Source organism: Camelina sativa, chromosome 5 (genome assembly GCF_030686135.1).
Source record: "Camelina sativa cultivar CO46 ecotype springtype chromosome 5, ASM3068613v1".
NCBI lineage: Eukaryota > Viridiplantae > Streptophyta > Magnoliopsida > Brassicales > Brassicaceae > Camelina > Camelina sativa.
This window is the reverse complement of record NC_141884.1, coordinates 13,365,200-13,380,386: the sequence shown is the minus strand read 5'-3', so window position 1 is coordinate 13,380,386 and position 15,187 is coordinate 13,365,200. Positions and strand designations below refer to the sequence as shown.

At 37.7% G+C, this 15,187-nt stretch overlaps 5 protein-coding genes and 1 pseudogene across 6 annotated transcripts; 3 read left to right on the top strand and 3 right to left on the bottom strand.

Moving 5' to 3' along the window:
* The first annotated feature begins 308 nt into the window (after nucleotides 1-308).
* Nucleotides 309-2,310, top strand: LOC104786747 (putative protein phosphatase 2C 24). The gene is made up of 3 exons (XM_010512195.3): nucleotides 309-841; nucleotides 932-1,252; nucleotides 1,642-2,310. Exons 1-3 carry the CDS (start codon nucleotides 485-487, stop codon nucleotides 2,065-2,067), a joined length of 1,104 nt encoding a protein of 367 aa, XP_010510497.1. The 5' UTR covers nucleotides 309-484; the 3' UTR covers nucleotides 2,068-2,310.
* Nucleotides 2,311-2,559: 249 nt separating this feature from the next.
* On the bottom strand, nucleotides 2,560-5,050 carry LOC104786746 (methylsterol monooxygenase 2-1). The gene is made up of 7 exons (XM_010512194.3): nucleotides 4,846-5,050; nucleotides 4,041-4,178; nucleotides 3,735-3,880; nucleotides 3,438-3,557; nucleotides 3,130-3,342; nucleotides 2,951-3,031; nucleotides 2,560-2,855 (listed from the first exon to the last, which is right to left on the bottom strand). Exons 1-7 carry the CDS (start codon nucleotides 4,873-4,875, stop codon nucleotides 2,801-2,803), a joined length of 783 nt encoding a protein of 260 aa, XP_010510496.1. The 5' UTR covers nucleotides 4,876-5,050; the 3' UTR covers nucleotides 2,560-2,800.
* Nucleotides 5,051-5,249: 199 nt separating this feature from the next.
* Nucleotides 5,250-8,096, bottom strand: LOC104786745 (serine/threonine-protein phosphatase PP1 isozyme 1). Its single transcript, XM_010512193.2, has 4 exons — nucleotides 7,469-8,096; nucleotides 6,272-6,831; nucleotides 5,956-6,179; nucleotides 5,250-5,538 (listed from the first exon to the last, which is right to left on the bottom strand). Exons 1-3 carry the CDS (start codon nucleotides 7,692-7,694, stop codon nucleotides 6,006-6,008), a joined length of 960 nt encoding a protein of 319 aa, XP_010510495.1. The 5' UTR covers nucleotides 7,695-8,096; the 3' UTR covers nucleotides 5,250-5,538; nucleotides 5,956-6,005.
* Nucleotides 8,097-8,308: 212 nt separating this feature from the next.
* LOC104786744 (metal tolerance protein B pseudogene) lies at nucleotides 8,309-9,845 on the top strand (annotated as a pseudogene). The gene is made up of 2 exons (XR_015556924.1): nucleotides 8,309-8,564; nucleotides 8,684-9,845. The product of XR_015556924.1 is annotated as a metal tolerance protein B pseudogene (transcript).
* A 505-nt stretch (nucleotides 9,846-10,350) lies between these two features.
* Nucleotides 10,351-11,438, bottom strand: LOC104786743 (glutathione S-transferase U7). The gene is made up of 2 exons (XM_010512190.3): nucleotides 10,974-11,438; nucleotides 10,351-10,879 (listed from the first exon to the last, which is right to left on the bottom strand). The coding sequence occupies exons 1-2, from the start codon at nucleotides 11,298-11,300 to the stop codon at nucleotides 10,523-10,525; spliced, it is 684 nt and encodes a 227-aa protein (XP_010510492.2). The 5' UTR covers nucleotides 11,301-11,438; the 3' UTR covers nucleotides 10,351-10,522.
* Nucleotides 11,439-12,230: 792 nt separating this feature from the next.
* On the top strand, nucleotides 12,231-12,759 carry LOC147943699 (uncharacterized). The gene is made up of 2 exons (XM_087512328.1): nucleotides 12,231-12,478; nucleotides 12,594-12,759. The coding sequence occupies exons 1-2, from the start codon at nucleotides 12,231-12,233 to the stop codon at nucleotides 12,757-12,759; spliced, it is 414 nt and encodes a 137-aa protein (XP_087368454.1).
* The last annotated feature ends 2,428 nt before the right edge of the window (nucleotides 12,760-15,187 follow it).

Sequence of the window (15,187 nt, the reverse complement as noted above, 5' to 3'; positions counted from 1 at the left end):
GCTTGTTAGGTTTTCTCTAAAGCAAACATAAATAAATTATCGAAATTTAGGCATATTTATGTAATCAACTGTGAAAACCAACGTAATGAAATTCCTCAAGTATTTTAAAAATAGAGAAACACAAAACCTACATTGAGGGGAAAAGCTACGTACGACTAAAACGTACACTCGTGGCACGAAAGCAACTTCCTATGTTCCTTGCTGTGTCAATTTAATTGGACCACGAATCTCGCACACTCGTTACTGACGCTTACGTGAAAGAATTTTAAAATTGTTTCTGAAGAGGCAGGTTTTGTGTATTAAATAGCGTGCGAGTTGTAACGTGTAAATGACATTATTTTCTCCATTTGAATGGTTTATGAGTTTTCTCTTTTATTAACCAGTGAAGTAACACCTAAATCAAGATTCAACATTACTTGAAACAGAGCAAAAAACTTCATTGACGTGATCAGATTTTTGAGTTTTTTTTTCTTTTATTTTCAATATGGCGGATATATGTTACGAAGTGGTGACCGGTGCATCTCCGTCGTCGGTTTATGAATCGACGCCGCCACATTCACGGCGTAGGCAGAGGTTTAAGACGGTGATGCAAGAAGATTGGGAGAGTAATTGTAAACGTAATAAACAGCAAGAGGCTTTAGCTAATAACCATAATTTCGACGACGTCTCCCTACTGACTTCCACGACGGAGCTCAGTCCAAGATATGGTGTTTCTTCGGTGTGCGGTAGGAGAAGAGAAATGGAAGACGCAGTGGCGATTCATCCTTCGTTTTCTTCTACCAAGAATTCGGAATCTACTCAACACTATTTTGGTGTGTACGACGGCCATGGTTGTTCTCACGTACGTACGAAGTCGTTTTCATGCATTCTCTCCCTTATTTCAAAACTTTTATAGTTTTAGCTGATACGACATCGTTCTTGTTTTATCTAGGTTGCAGCGAGGTGTAGGGAGAGGCTTCACAAGCTGGTGCAAGAGGAACTGACATTAGATGGAGAAGATCAGGAAGAAGAATGGAAAAAGACAATGGAGCGCAGTTTCAAGCGCATGGATAAAGAAGTTGTGTCGTGGAGTGATTCCGTCGTGAGTGCGAGTTGCAAGTGTGATCTTCAATCCCCGGCTTGCGATTCCGTCGGATCTACCGCAGTTGTTTCAGTCGTCACGCCGGATAAAATCATCGTAGCAAATTGCGGCGATTCTAGAGCAGTTCTTTGCCGAGATGGGAAACCAGTTCCTTTATCAACCGACCACAAGGTCAGTCTCACTCAAAACATGCGAAGTTTGTTATAACTTAAAATCAATTGGTCATGTCTCATATATTATAATATCCTAGATGAGATCTTAACAAACATCTAGTCTTGAATTCTTCATTCAACGAACACCTCTATCAACATGTTAAGTTTGTTTTAACTTCAAAACAATTAGTTCATCATGTAAAATAACAAACATATTATTGTCTTGAATTCTTCAGTCTTACCTTAGGTTATAACTTCGGAGGAGAGATATAACAAAGATATTATTGTCTTGAATTCTTAATTCAACCAACACACATCACCTAGTTGTTGTTTTCTTGAATTTCAATTAAGAAATTATTGGAATTATGGATTTACTCAGAGATTGTGTTCTTTGTATTGAAATCACAGCCTGATCGTCCAGACGAATTGGACCGAATCGAAGGAGCTGGAGGACGAGTCATATATTGGGACTGTCCGAGAGTTCTGGGGGTCTTAGCAATGTCGAGAGCAATAGGAGACAACTATTTAAAACCTTATGTGAGTTGCGAGCCAGAGGTAACCATAACGGACAGGACTGACGACGATTGCCTCATACTAGCAAGCGACGGTTTATGGGATGTAGTGTCAAACGAGACCGCCTGTTCAGTGGCTCGTATGTGTCTCCGTGGTGGTCAGAAACGGCGAGGTGGTCACGAAGATCCGGCGACCTCGGACAAGGCTTGTACGGAAGCGTCTGTATTGCTGACGAAGCTGGCGTTAGCAAGGCACAGTAGTGACAACGTGAGTGTCGTTGTGATTGATCTCAGAAGAAAAGGACACGTAAGTGGACACTAATCGAAGGCGAAGACACCGCTTTAACTTTTTGTTTTTTCAGTTTTTATTTTTGGTTGCTTCTTGGAATGCGTGGTTGTTTTTTGAGCAGCTAAGAGCTGCTTTCTCAGATCCACTAGATGGTGTACACAAATCAGCCCGACTTAAAGGTTTAACACTTTTATAGGAATGATTAGTTCTTCTCAAACCTAATCATCTTTCGTGTAATGACTGTTAATGAAAACAAATAAAAAAATTATGCATTAAGGAAGGTCACTTTGATTGACTGACTACTATAACTGAGGCAAGCGATATGTGTCTCCCATGCATCCTTCTAATTGTGTGTACATCCGACATGTAAAAACCTTTTGCTTTAAGAAAGATATGTTCAGACTTGCTAAAAGAGAATGCAAAACAACAAATCTGAATACGCAAGAGATGAAGTTCCACTTTTAAGGCTTTTAGATATATATTGAATGTGCTTTGTCTGTGCCGCAAAGGTAAAGATATGAGATCTTTAGAGACTACTGCAAGCACTATCTAAAGATTAAGACAAAACAGTAGGTTCAACATCGTATCAACTTATGTTCAGACCAACAGCTTTGATTGTACAGCCCAACGCGTTGCAAATAATGTTTGTTGTTATGACTAAAAATTTTAATTCAAGGAAATATCTGAGAGGCAAAACAGAAGAAAGGAGGGTTTTTGAGAACAAGACCTCTCTCTTGAGAAATCCAACTTCCACTTTTGCTTGTTGTCAGGTTTCTTTTAGGGCCTTCAGTTTTCTGTAACCCTTGTCGGTACCAAAGATCCTGAAGTAACGTAGAGAAACAAAAAATTTATATGATACAATGTTGGAATCGGTCAATTACGAGTTCTGTTAATAAACAGAGGTCAGATATATTACCAGTCCATGTAGACAAAAGTTGATGAGTAGTTGCCAGACTTTGTGTAGAGTAACCGATGATGGTAGTCATGGAAGTCAGCACTGTAAGTAAAATATAGTACAGTCATTCATGTTAATGATCTGATAGATTTAAGATGTTACTCCTTCAAGAAGGCTACAGATTAAATGTTTGATCTTACCCGCCGTACAGAGGAAGAAAATTGGAAGGGCTCCATGGGAAATGATAACCACAATGTGCCTCAACTGTCTCAATAACTCTCAACATCATCCATAACCAGAGAGTGATCAGGTGAGGCCCAGTGAGAGCCGGACCAACGATGGTAGCAAAACCCAAGAACAGTATTTCAGCAGGATGAGCATATTCTGATGTCAAACCAAACGGTGTGGCGTATCTGAGTAATAAGCATAAGATCAGCTATGACCAAGTTTAAGAATTTACTATCATTGACAACAATAAAAAAAAAAGGTGGGAGTGACTGAAGCTTACTCATGATGCACACTGTGCACGTTCTTGTACAGCCATTTAGTATGCAAGATCCTGTGACCCCAATAGAACACAAAATCCTCAATGATGAAGTAGAATAAGATTTGGGCAGACACGACTTTCCTGCAAGATCATAACCAAAAAAATGGTTTTAAAAACCAGATCAAACATAATTCAGGTTCTTCTCATGCAGCTCAACACTGACATTTTTATGTATATATTGCCAATTGGAAGAGTTTAACATTAGAGAACCCAAATGAAACAAAAACAAGCTTCCAGCACTAAAGAACCTGATAATACCAGGACGGCAGAGGAAAACTGCTCTGCATGCCCATGAATCTGAAGACAGGATAAGATGCCATCATAAGGGGCAAGTTTACGCAGAAATGGTAAAGCAAGAGTCGAGCAATGCATTTCCCTTGCGCTTCAGGAGTATTACTTTTTGCCTACACAAGACCAAACAAGAGTAAGTTGTTTATCATATATAAAAGCTAAAACAGTTATTAACAGTGATCTCTTTTCACTCAGTTCCTTTCCGAAGGGTCGGTCACACAAAGCTACAAACTATACATAGAAGATCCTTGAAACATGAGAGAGAAGACAAACCTGAATTTTGTAACTGCTCAGTAAACCGGTCCGTTCTAGGAAAATGTAAGGGAGTCCAGACAAGAAGAACACACTCTCATGAAGGATAAAACTCCCAATACACGCCAGTTGAAAGTCGCTAAAATGTGTAACAAGATACTACAATCATCACATCACAAACAAAAAATACAAAAAAAAATGGTCAGCAACACAGCTAAGAACCAAACAGTGATAGCCAAAGGGAAACAAGAAAATGCATTCAATTCCACCAAAACCAATCCGAAAGCGAGTGAGAAAGACGTTCAAGGCGAAAACTATTTCTAGAACAACACACCTATCACATTCACAATTCCTTTTAAGGGATAGAAGAAGCGTGTACATAAACAATTCTCAATTCACACAGTCTATATCATCAGCATTGTTCTGACTATTGCTGATTATTATGACCAAAAACTAATCAAAGCAAAACAAACAATTCTCAATACACATTGGCTATTCATAAGGAATGGAACAAAAAAGAAGAGTCAAAATCCAGATCTGGAAACCACAAAGAGATCGACACGAAACCAATCTAAATCAAAACACAAAAGGGACCACAACAATGATCCAATGCAGTGTGAGAGTGGAGACCACAAAAACAAACCATCAAATTCAAAAACTAATTAACACAGCTAGAGATACTCGCGTACGCGCTACACCTATATCATAAATGCAGTAAACTAAAGTCGGATACGAAGAAAGACGAAAAAAAAAAACACACAACGAAATCGCTTGAAAACACAAATCCATATACAAAGATCACGGAGCAAGGAGATGGTGAAAGTACCTTCCAACCGGATTCAACGAGAGAATCCATGGATACAGAATGAGATGATAACACAAAAATGGATCTCAGCGGTGGAGAGATGAATGAAAAAAAAAACTCTAAGAGGCGTGAGTGAGAGAGAAAGAGAGAGAGGCCAAAACTGTGTGACACACAGAAGGAATCTGAATTGGTTTCTCTGGAGTTGTTGATTTGTTTGTTTATGTAAAAAACACTCTTTTCTCTTCTCTCAATCACACGTGCACTCACATACATTTCTCACTTTAGTCCTTCATTAAATTCGATGTTTTCACTTTAGCACCATATTGTTTTTAGATGTGACAATTGGCACCCACCTGAACGAATATTTTTGGAAGTAAAACACTTACTCGCAGAAGCTGATTTTTATGGCTTTATGGTTTGTGAAGAGACTAAAAAAAGGGTTCTCAATAAATAAATAGAGAGTACAAATGAGAAGAATCTAATATTATTATTCAAAGAAAGAAAACACACATTTTAGACATAGATAGATGTGATAGGATGATGAATACTAAAATCAGCAGAGACTTCCCAGAGTTGTTGTTTCCTTCTCTTTGAGACCTGTGTTTTGAGAATTCAACAGCTACTTTGTCTAATGATGCTCTATTAATCAGAAACCAACTAAGGTCACAACTGAGCAGTTTCCCTTCTGTGGATCCTCTTGCCACTAAAATACACCTGCAGCATATTGTTAAAGTACAAAAAGATGATCAAAAGCCGAACCACATATGAACATTCTTCAGCATACAGTGACCAGATCTTTTGATGTCATTCACATAAATCTTTTTCCTTGCTGATAAATTGTAAGCAAAACAAGAGCTAATTCCACACAGAAATCTAAAAGATGAAGAACTAAGATGTCTACTAGACTTTTCAAATCTGTATTCGGTGATTTTGAAACTTACAAAATAAGCTTAGTATTACTCAGTTCTGTGATTAGAACACCTACAAACCAGTAGGAAAGCTTAAAGATTATTCATATTTTCCATTTCACTTTCCTGAAGCTAATTTGTACTACACAGACAAAGAGCTAAATACCGTGAGCATGAAACAGAAGATGTAGAGCCAGGGTTAACATAGGAAGAGTTTTTTTACCTTTTGTAGAATTGTTAATTTGAAGCATGGTGGTCACTGGATAATCTTCGTCATAGAAAAAGCGATTTCTTTTCTGACGGCTTAAGAATTTGGAATGAGCACATCAAGCTCTCATCAATGCTCATCATTGCACCAGCGTTGTCAAACTCCCCACAATAGTTTGGAGCTGAAAATACTGTAACAAGCTGTCTTTCTGCAAAGAACTCGTACCCATCTTCAACAACCTGAAAACAGAGAGTCAAAACACATCCATTATTAAGCTTGCAGAGTTTTCATCATAAACTCAATGACAGATATACATAACTCGAGTTCCAACCTGGTGGGCACGACAGATAAGGTCCATGTCATTTTTTTCCAAAAACTCTGCAACTTTGTCAGCTCCAAAAGTGTATGAAACACCACGATCATTCATTCCCCAGCCTTTGACTTCTCCACTAGGATCGGACCATAGTAAATCACATACCAGACCAGAGTCTGGAATATCCATCGGCCGTGCAATGTTTCTAATCTGGTCCAAACTTGTCAACTCTGGGGAAATTCCACCATGCATACATAGTATTCTGTCATCAATTAAGGCAGCCACGGGAAGACAGTTAAAGCAATCGGTGAATATTTTCCAGAGTCTGACGTTAAACCTGCGTTTGCACTCGTCATAGAACCCATAGATACGATTAATGGAGGCACATTCATGATTCCCTCTCAACAGGAAGAAGTTCTCAGGGTACTTGATTTTGTAAGCTAGGAGAAGGCATATTGTTTCCAAGCTTTGCTTGCCACGGTCGACATAATCACCCAAGAACAAATAATTAGCTTCGGGAGGGAAGCCTCCATACTCAAACAGCCTCAATAGATCTGAATACTGCCCATGAATATCACCTGTAAAAGTAAGAAACAAGTAACAATTAGATCAAAGAAAACAACTTCTAGAAAACATGACCCTGATACAAAGTAGAAACTAAACTCAGAATATTCACATGATGGAAGAGACCAACTAAGCAGGCCAAATAAATTCTACAATTGAAAACGTTCTCTTTGGCTTCAAAAGTGTTATCTTTTCAACATCAATTGAAACAATGGTGAATGAACACTCATGAGCTTAGTCAAGCTTTTGCACACATAAATTGACTAGTCAACATTACGATAAAAGAAACAAACCTCATAGAACCAGTCAAAACTCTGAATCATATCTCAAACAAACCCTGATAGAACCAGTCAAAACTCTGAAACCTATCTAAGACTATTTAGCAATAAAAATTCCAACTTTAGACGTTCTGAACTCAAAGACCATCAATTGTCACCATCACATATTTCTTAAGTCACTTAATGGTCCAAACTCACAACCTAACCTAATACAGCCTCCAAAGAACTCAAAGATTCTCTCTTTCCAATATGAAACATAGTTCTAAGAATTCAATTCATAAACATGCACTAAATTGAGAACTGAAATCAACCAAAACCTCACTCCCAAAAAAAAAAAACACTTTTTTGAGAAAAGAGAAGGTTTTTTACTAACCGCAGATCTTGATGGGAGCTTCGAGTTCAAGAAGATTAGGTTGCTGAAGAAAAATCTCTTTGGAGACAGCACAAAGCTGACGGATTTCGCCTTCACTGAGATGAACTTGCTTCCCCGATCCAGGCCTCGTGTTCCGAAACTCCACCAAACGGCGAATTATATCATCGAGAACACCCGGTTCCATCGCTCGCTTCTGCTCCGTCTCTTGCGCCGGCTTCTCCGCCATCTCCGATCTGATGAAAAAAATTAGAAAAACGAAACGGAGAATTTAAGCGTGTGAAGCTCTTTTTTTCGAGCCGCGAGGAGAAGAGACGAGAGAGACCCTGACGACTGGTGCGTGCGGTGCTATCAGAATTGAGTCAGATGAGATTATGATTGGTTCTTTCTTTACTCTTTATTATTTTTGAATCGACCTAATGGGCCTTTTGTAGTTCTCTTATTGGGCCTAATACTTCTACCCAAAAAAAAAAGACAACAAAGATCAAACAACACATGTTTTGTTATATCAACATGGACAAATAACATCACCTAACCTAACTCTGATGTAATTTATTAATTGAGTTATTTAATGAAATAAAACAAAGAGACAAAACCAAAAAAAAAAAAACACAAGACGCTAAAATATCCAAGAAGATTAGTTGAATCCCCAAATTTTGAACAAGAAGAGTCGGTCCATTTTGTAACGCCACCTTTGGATGGTAATAGTAATCATACAAATCTCATACACACATACAGAGACATCATAAATGTGTAATGTATTTATTGCTTTTTTTTTTTCGTCATTCCCTTAATAAAGAAAAAAAAATACTATGATTCTTCTTCACCTGTCTGTCACAAGCCATAGCGACTTATTTTAGATTCTTTTCCATACAAAAAAGAAAAATTCCACATTCTGTCTATTAAAACATCTCCTCCCATATTTTTGCTGGATCCATTCATCATCATCCTTGGTTCTTTTTATTAATTACCTGTAAAATCGCTGTTTGTGTTAAGATTATGACTTAATCTCTAACCATAAAGATAAATTTATTTATGAAATTCAAGATTTCCGAAGAAGACAGCACCAGGGATTCATATATACGTTTCTGATTCTCAGGTTTGTTTTCTTGTTTTACAAGAATGGGTTTGTTCGAATCCTTAATCATGAAAAATCCAAAAGAAATATCAAAATGTTGGTTTAGCTCTTTAATTAAAACCGTTGAAACGTTCGAACAGCTTATGGAATTGGAGCATATCCGCATTTTGAAACCTGATGACGATGACGATGAAGGAATCGAATCACCATCACAAACAGAGGAAGAAACTATAGGCGTGGTGGTTCCTCTGTCTTGCGCGTTTACGAGACAAGAACAATGTGTGTCCGAGACGAAAGAACGCGAAGACTCGATTAAAAGACTAAGCAGCCTCATCTTTCTTTACCTGATCGTTATGTCCGTACAGATTGTGGGAGGTTTCAAGGCAAATAGTCTCGCGGTAATGACGGATGCTGCACATTTGTTGACGGATGTGGCGGGTTTGTGCGTCTCTTTGTTGGCTATCAAGGTCTCGAGCTGGGAAGCGAACCAGAGAAACTCGTTTGGGTTTAAACGGCTTGAAGTCTTAGCTGCGTTCTTGTCTGTTCAGCTCATTTGGCTTGTCTCTGGAGTTATAATCTATGAAGCCATTCAAAGACTTCTTAGTAGAAGCAGAGAGGTGAATGGTGAGATCATGTTTGGCATTTCTGCTTTCGGCTTTTTTATGAACTTGGTTATGGTCATTTGGTTAGGACATGACCATAACCACCATCACCATCACCATCATCATCATCATCATCAACATCAACATTTTCACAAGCAGGTGGTGGAGGATGAGGAGGAGCAGGAGATGAATCCTTTAAAAGGTGAGAAATCGTCGTCGAAGGAGATGAACATTAACATACAAGGAGCTTATCTTCACGCAATGGCTGATATGATTCAGTCACTTGGTGTTATGATCGGTGGAGGTATCATTTGGGTGAAACCAGGATGGGTTTTGGTTGATTTGATCTGTACTCTTGTTTTCTCTGCCTTTGCACTTGCTGCTACACTTCCAATGCTCAAGAACATATTCGGAATACTGATGGAACGAACACCGCGTGATATAGACATAGAGAAGCTCGAGAGAGGACTTAGGCGTATCGAGGGAGTTAAGATTGTTTATGATCTTCATGTATGGGAGATAACAGTTGGGAGAATCGTATTGTCATGTCATATCTTACCTGAGGCTGGAGCTAGTCCTAAAGAGATCATTACTGGTGTTAGAAATTACTGTAGGAAATCTTGTGGAATTTATCATGTAACTGTTCAGGTTGAATCAGAGTAAAACAAAAGAGAGCTTTTCTTTTGTTGCTTGAGAACATCTTTAGCTAGAACAAGAAAAAAACAAACTAAATTTGCTGTTTGAATAATAGCAGCATGAAGTCACTGACTAAACTCAGGCCTTCCTCGTTCACCTCTCAACACATTCTAATAACTAATTTTCACATAACACTAATTGGCATCTCTGATTCACATCTCTAACAAAACTAGAAACAACATCACTTACTATTCTAACTGTGAGCTTAATGAATTCGTTCCCACATCACTTACCAATTTTGAAACAAGAGCAAAGGGACATGAAGATACACACTAATCTCAGGCCTTCCTCATTCACGTCTCATGTCTCAATACATCCTAATTGCTTAACTTTCCGATAGAGAAGAAAAGACTCACACAACACAAGAAGTGACAATGACATTCTGATTTCTATCTCTTGCAGACAATAATATATCAAAGAAGTTCACAGTTCCCAACTATTTTTCTACAACTTAGGGAGCTTTGACCTTTGAGCATAAAACATGATCCATAGGACTTACCAATCGAGACAAGAACAAAGGCAAATACTTTGATTATTAGAGCTTCTATAATACAACAACAACCTCACACACTTCCCTAAGACCTTACAGCTTAATGATCTCATATAGCAATAGAAATAGAGACAAGAACAAAAGGGACATACTTTAAAACATCAGAACTCTCTATAATATAATCCTTATGATCAAGCTGATTTGATATTGAGCTTATCCATGCGAGCTCTGATGTAGGCAAGATGCTCATCTTCAGGAGGGGTACATTTCTTGATAACATCATTTCCCAACAGATTCTTTACCCATCTATGAATCTCCGGGAACAACTCCACCGGAACAACTTTAACTCCGAGGAGATCCTCCGTCCTCATAAGCCAAAACGCCACAAGAGTCGCCACAATGTCCACGAACCCTAAACTTCTCCCACCGAAGAAATCTTTTCCAACAAGCTCTTTCTCCAAAAACATCAACAAATCTCTCGCCGCTTCGACCGCCGCGTCTCTCTCTTCTCCGACCTTCCCCACCACTTTCATCGCCGCCACACAGATCTTTAAAAAAAAAAAAACTCCAAAAATAACCGGTTTTAAAAACCCGGTTTAAAATCCAAAACCGGTTCTTGAAAATTGGAAAATTTCATAATACCTGTTGATCGATCAGTTTAGCCCAGAATCGAGCCGTAGCTCTCTCACACGGATCTTGAGGAAGAATCGGATTGTTTCGCCACGTATCATCGATGTACTCAAGAATCACAAGTGACTCAGAGATCGGTTTACCATTATGAACAAGAACCGGAATCATTTTATAAACCGGGTTCAATTGAAGCAGCAAAGAGCTCTTGTTGGTGATATCTTGCTCAGAGAACTCGTACGCTACACCTTTCAGTGTAAGAGCTATCTCGATCCTACGGCTAAAAGGACTCGCCCACATCCCCAAAAGCTTCACTTCCTCTGTCTCTGATCTCTCTGCCATTGTCTCTCTCTCTCTCTCTCTCTCTCCCCTTTGCTTCTTTTTTTTGTCTTCAATGTGTTTCTCTACTTGTATATATTTAGTGTAATGTGACGTCACTCATGACGTTCCCTTTTGGCTTTTGGAACTTGTCCCACATCGGACAGGAGAGGTTGAAGTTGAGTTGTTTAAATAAAGAAAAGTTTGGTCAAATGTGGCAACGGGGTGGGAACCTAGGAGATGCGTCTGCTTATTGTTCGCTAAACCCTGAACCCTCCCATAATTTACGATGGGAATATTTACTATTGGGGGTCTTTGGCCGGCGTTTCCCCCGAACAATAATTAAAAAACGTCGATGGCTACATAAGAGGCTCGTCTCCTAACAGTAGACCAATCAGGTTGGGTTTGGTTCGTAGGTGGTTCTGCTGAAGCTAGTTTAGTGTCTGCGGTTAACCGTTTCCTCGCCTTACCCTCCCACCCCCAATTTTTTTTCTTGTTTGTTTAGGAAATGGTTTTTTCATAGTACAATTTGTTCTCTTTTGGAAAATTACCAATAAATATATTTTGGTTTTTTTCAACATTGGATGAACAATTTTGTTTTTCCTTTTTTTTCCCCCTAAAAGTGAATGTTCTTATGACCTAAACTTAAATAGATTAGAGCAGTGAATTGGGTTATGATTAGCAAATTTCTATTTTTTATTTTATAGTATTGGTTTTTCCATAACATATTTGTCTTTTTTTTTTGGAAAATTACGAGTAAAATCACTAGCATAATAATATTTTTGTCTTGGTTTTTTTTCCAAAAGATCGATCTATAAATACAATTGTAAGAGAGAACATTCTTCTTCTTCTTTATTGCAGCAGGTATCGTGACCCACAAGAGTCAATCCCTAAATTCTGAATCTTCATCTTTAATTGATTAATCTTCTTCATTCAATACAAGCTTACTCCGACATGTTGCAACTTAATGCAGCAAGGAATGGGCAGGGTGAGGGTGTAACATCGGTCTGGTGGGATATCACGAGGTGTCCTCTTCCCCATGACGTTGACGCTCGTCTGGTCGGTCCGTTTATAAGACGGGAGTTGAAGAAATTAGGCTACTGTGGTCCTCTCACCATCACTGCCATTGGCATATTATCAGAAGTCTCTTTTGACGTCCTCAAAGACCTCGCTTCCACTGGGATCCACCTTCGTCCCAACAGGTTAATATTTCTTGCCTTTCAAGTTTCAAGTTTAGGGTTTATATTATACTATTAGAGTTTTAACTGATTGAGTTCTTTTCTTTGCTGAAACAGATTTCAAACCTATTTTGTCTAGTTTGATGGCGTGGACATGGGATAATCGACCTCCGGCTAATCTAATGGTCATCTCTCTTCAGCAGACCTTCGGTTCGTTTCTTGAGCACCAATCGCTTAACTACAATATTCTTGGCCCAATTTATAAACTTGATCCTCAGATTAAGCCACCTCTCCCACCACCATGAGAGAGTGTCCAGGGTGCTACCCCTGGGAAAACTTACTGTCAAGCATCCGGGCAGATGCAATGTATTCAAATACAGGGGCACTTGAGGTGGACGGGGAGTGTAATAGAATGGCTGAATCTACCTTCTTTTGCTCAGCATGCTTCTTGGTCTCCTAGGCTTTGAAAATTTCACCAGCCATCTCGAGAGTAATGAACATGCAATTGAAGTAAGCATTCTAGCCAAGCTATATATTTATATTTATATACTCTATTTGATTCAGCAAACTCTTTCCATATAGTTATGTTTTGCCTTAGTTTGACCCCATTGTTCTCTTTTGCTTGTCATGCAGGAACTGGAATATTACCCTGTGCCCTGAGGGAATTGTGGCTGCCCGTGAATTTCGTTCTCGTTCGAGTAATGCTAAATCGACTTAGAGAAAGTGAACGGCTTGAAAGAGACAGAAGACATGAAGAATAAGAAGAAAAGTAGCATGTGCATGGCATAGTGGTTCTGAAAATAGGGCTTCTCTGTGCAAACCAATCTCCAGAGGTTAGACCGTTGATGAAGCACGTATTTCGGTTTCTCGACGGTACAGAACAACTCCCTCATGAAGATTACCTCTCTTCTATGGAGTCTAACTGAGCATTCAAAACGACTCACACGGTGATATCGAACACAATTATATTTTATCTAAGCGTTTGCATTTTGGTAGTGTGAATAAAGATTGGACCAAGACAGGATAATGGTTTTTTTGTTTTATTTTCTTTATTTTTATAGTAATGGTTTTTTCCATAATATAATTCGTTTTCTCTTTTGGAAAATGACCAATAAATATATTTTGGTTTTTCTTTCAACATTGGTTGAACAATTTTGTTTTTTCCTAACTATTTTTTTTTCCCGACAACTGAATGTTCTTATGACCTAAACTTAAATAGATTAGAGAAGATAATTGGGATATGATTAGCAAATTTCTATTTTTTATTTCATAGTATTGGGTTTTCCATAATAACCAGTAAAATCAGTAGCATAATAATATTTTTGTTTTAGTTTTTCTCCAAAAGATCTTCTATTCTTCAACATTGGATGAACAGCTAAATGAGAAGTTTATTGATTATCATGTAAATATGTAATGCTTCTCACTGGTATTGAAGCTTGTGTGGTCGAGCATGGCAATTCATCCTGGAAGTTCCAAATATCATATGGTTTAGATTGTGGTAAACAAGATTTACATAAGACATGATGAAGCCAATAAATATACACAATGAATGCAGAGAGTGGACATCTCTTATCCCCCAAGGAAGTTTTATCTAATCACACTTGATTGGTCAAAACAATTAAAGAAAAGAGAGGAACCAATAATAAATAAATAAAAAGAATTACAGTTTTCAAAATAATTACATTATTGAATGAACTACTAAATTGTGAGTTAGCTGCTAAAAATAAAAGTATGTAATATATTTTCAAATATTTTGCTATATCAACAACGTGAGTTAGTTGCGGAGTGGTAATGAGACTAATACTCTTTTCACAAGTTATCCAAAAGAAAGAGTTTCATGATTCATCAACTCATTATAGTCCACATTTTTTCCTTAAAAATTAATCAAAACACATCAAATATCAAATCAAACAAATTCAGAGGACAAAATATCAAGATAATGCAACACTCACCGTCGCTGATGTAATTGGCAAAAATATAATACTCACCGCCACCGGACATGTTTTCATATATGTGGCATTAATCGATGCCATGGCTTCATCAAGAACCAATAAATCTGCTTCTTCTCAAAACTGCTCCACCTAAACAGAACAATTGTATCTGTCCCATGCTCCAGTTTGATCCATCCTCCAGAACTATCAAAACAATACCCCAATTTAGAGCTACAAAACATCTTTTTCTATATTTTCCATTAAGAGTTGAGCAAAAATAAATTACGAAGAAAAAAATAAACAAGGAAAAGTAAAAAATGTTACAATAGGAATTAGCAAATTTGGCTATTTCTGTGTTAGAAAAATCATAACTACACATGAATTTGTGTTAATGTTTTAATCATAGAAAATATTAGAAAAATAGTAGAGAAAATAGAATAAGAAAGAAAGAGAATTAATATAAAAAGGAGAGAATTTAAGATAAATCCACAAAAATTCCAACAAGGTTTAAAAAGTTTAGAGAATGTTGTGTTGGTGTTTTTGTGATTAAGAAACAAACAAAAAGATTTGCTCTCAGAATAATAAGAAGTTGAAATCAATTCTCTAAAAGCTTGTTTATTTCACGGTGATTCAATTGCTCTACACGAGCATAGCCCAATAACTTGACATTATTGAGAAAATGTAAATTTCTAATTCTTCTTAATTAAAATAAACAATTTCCTTTTCACCGTAGTAACCCTAGTTCTAAAGTTTTGATAGGAATAGGATTAGCAAAGGTGTGCTAACACTATAAATACAATTG

Bases quoted from the DNA above. Each gene is read 5' to 3' on its own strand.
- LOC104786747 (XM_010512195.3), top strand. From the start codon at position 485: ATGGCGGATATATGTTACGAAGTGGTGACCGGTGCATCTCCGTCGTCG. The intron at 842-931 runs GTACGTACGAAG...TGTTTTATCTAG, and splicing joins ACGGCCATGGTTGTTCTCAC to GTTGCAGCGAGGTGTAGGGA. The intron at 1,253-1,641 runs GTCAGTCTCACT...TTGAAATCACAG, and splicing joins CTTTATCAACCGACCACAAG to CCTGATCGTCCAGACGAATT.
- LOC104786746 (XM_010512194.3), bottom strand. From the start codon at position 4,875: ATGGATTCTCTCGTTGAATCCGGTTGGAAG. The intron at 3,558-3,734 runs GTATTATCAGGT...ATGATCTTGCAG, and splicing joins AGTTTTCCTCTGCCGTCCTG to GAAAGTCGTGTCTGCCCAAA. The intron at 2,856-2,950 runs GTAATATATCTG...ACGTTACTTCAG, and splicing joins ACTTTTGTCTACATGGACTG to GATCTTTGGTACCGACAAGG.
- LOC104786745 (XM_010512193.2), bottom strand. From the start codon at position 7,694: ATGGCGGAGAAGCCGGCGCAAGAGACGGAGCAGAAGCGAGCGATGGAA. The intron at 6,832-7,468 runs GTTAGTAAAAAA...TTACTTTTACAG, and splicing joins AGCTCCCATCAAGATCTGCG to GTGATATTCATGGGCAGTAT. The intron at 6,180-6,271 runs GTTGGAACTCGA...CTCTGTTTTCAG, and splicing joins TTATCTGTCGTGCCCACCAG to GTTGTTGAAGATGGGTACGA.
- LOC104786743 (XM_010512190.3), bottom strand. From the start codon at position 11,300: ATGGCAGAGAGATCAGAGACAGAGGAAGTGAAGCTTTTGGGGATGTGG. The intron at 10,880-10,973 runs GTATTATGAAAT...TTTTTTTTAAAG, and splicing joins CTAAACTGATCGATCAACAG to ATCTGTGTGGCGGCGATGAA.
- LOC147943699 (XM_087512328.1), top strand. From the start codon at position 12,231: ATGTTGCAACTTAATGCAGCAAGGAATGGGCAGGGTGAGGGTGTAACA. The intron at 12,479-12,593 runs GTTAATATTTCT...TATTTTGTCTAG, and splicing joins ATCCACCTTCGTCCCAACAG to TTTGATGGCGTGGACATGGG.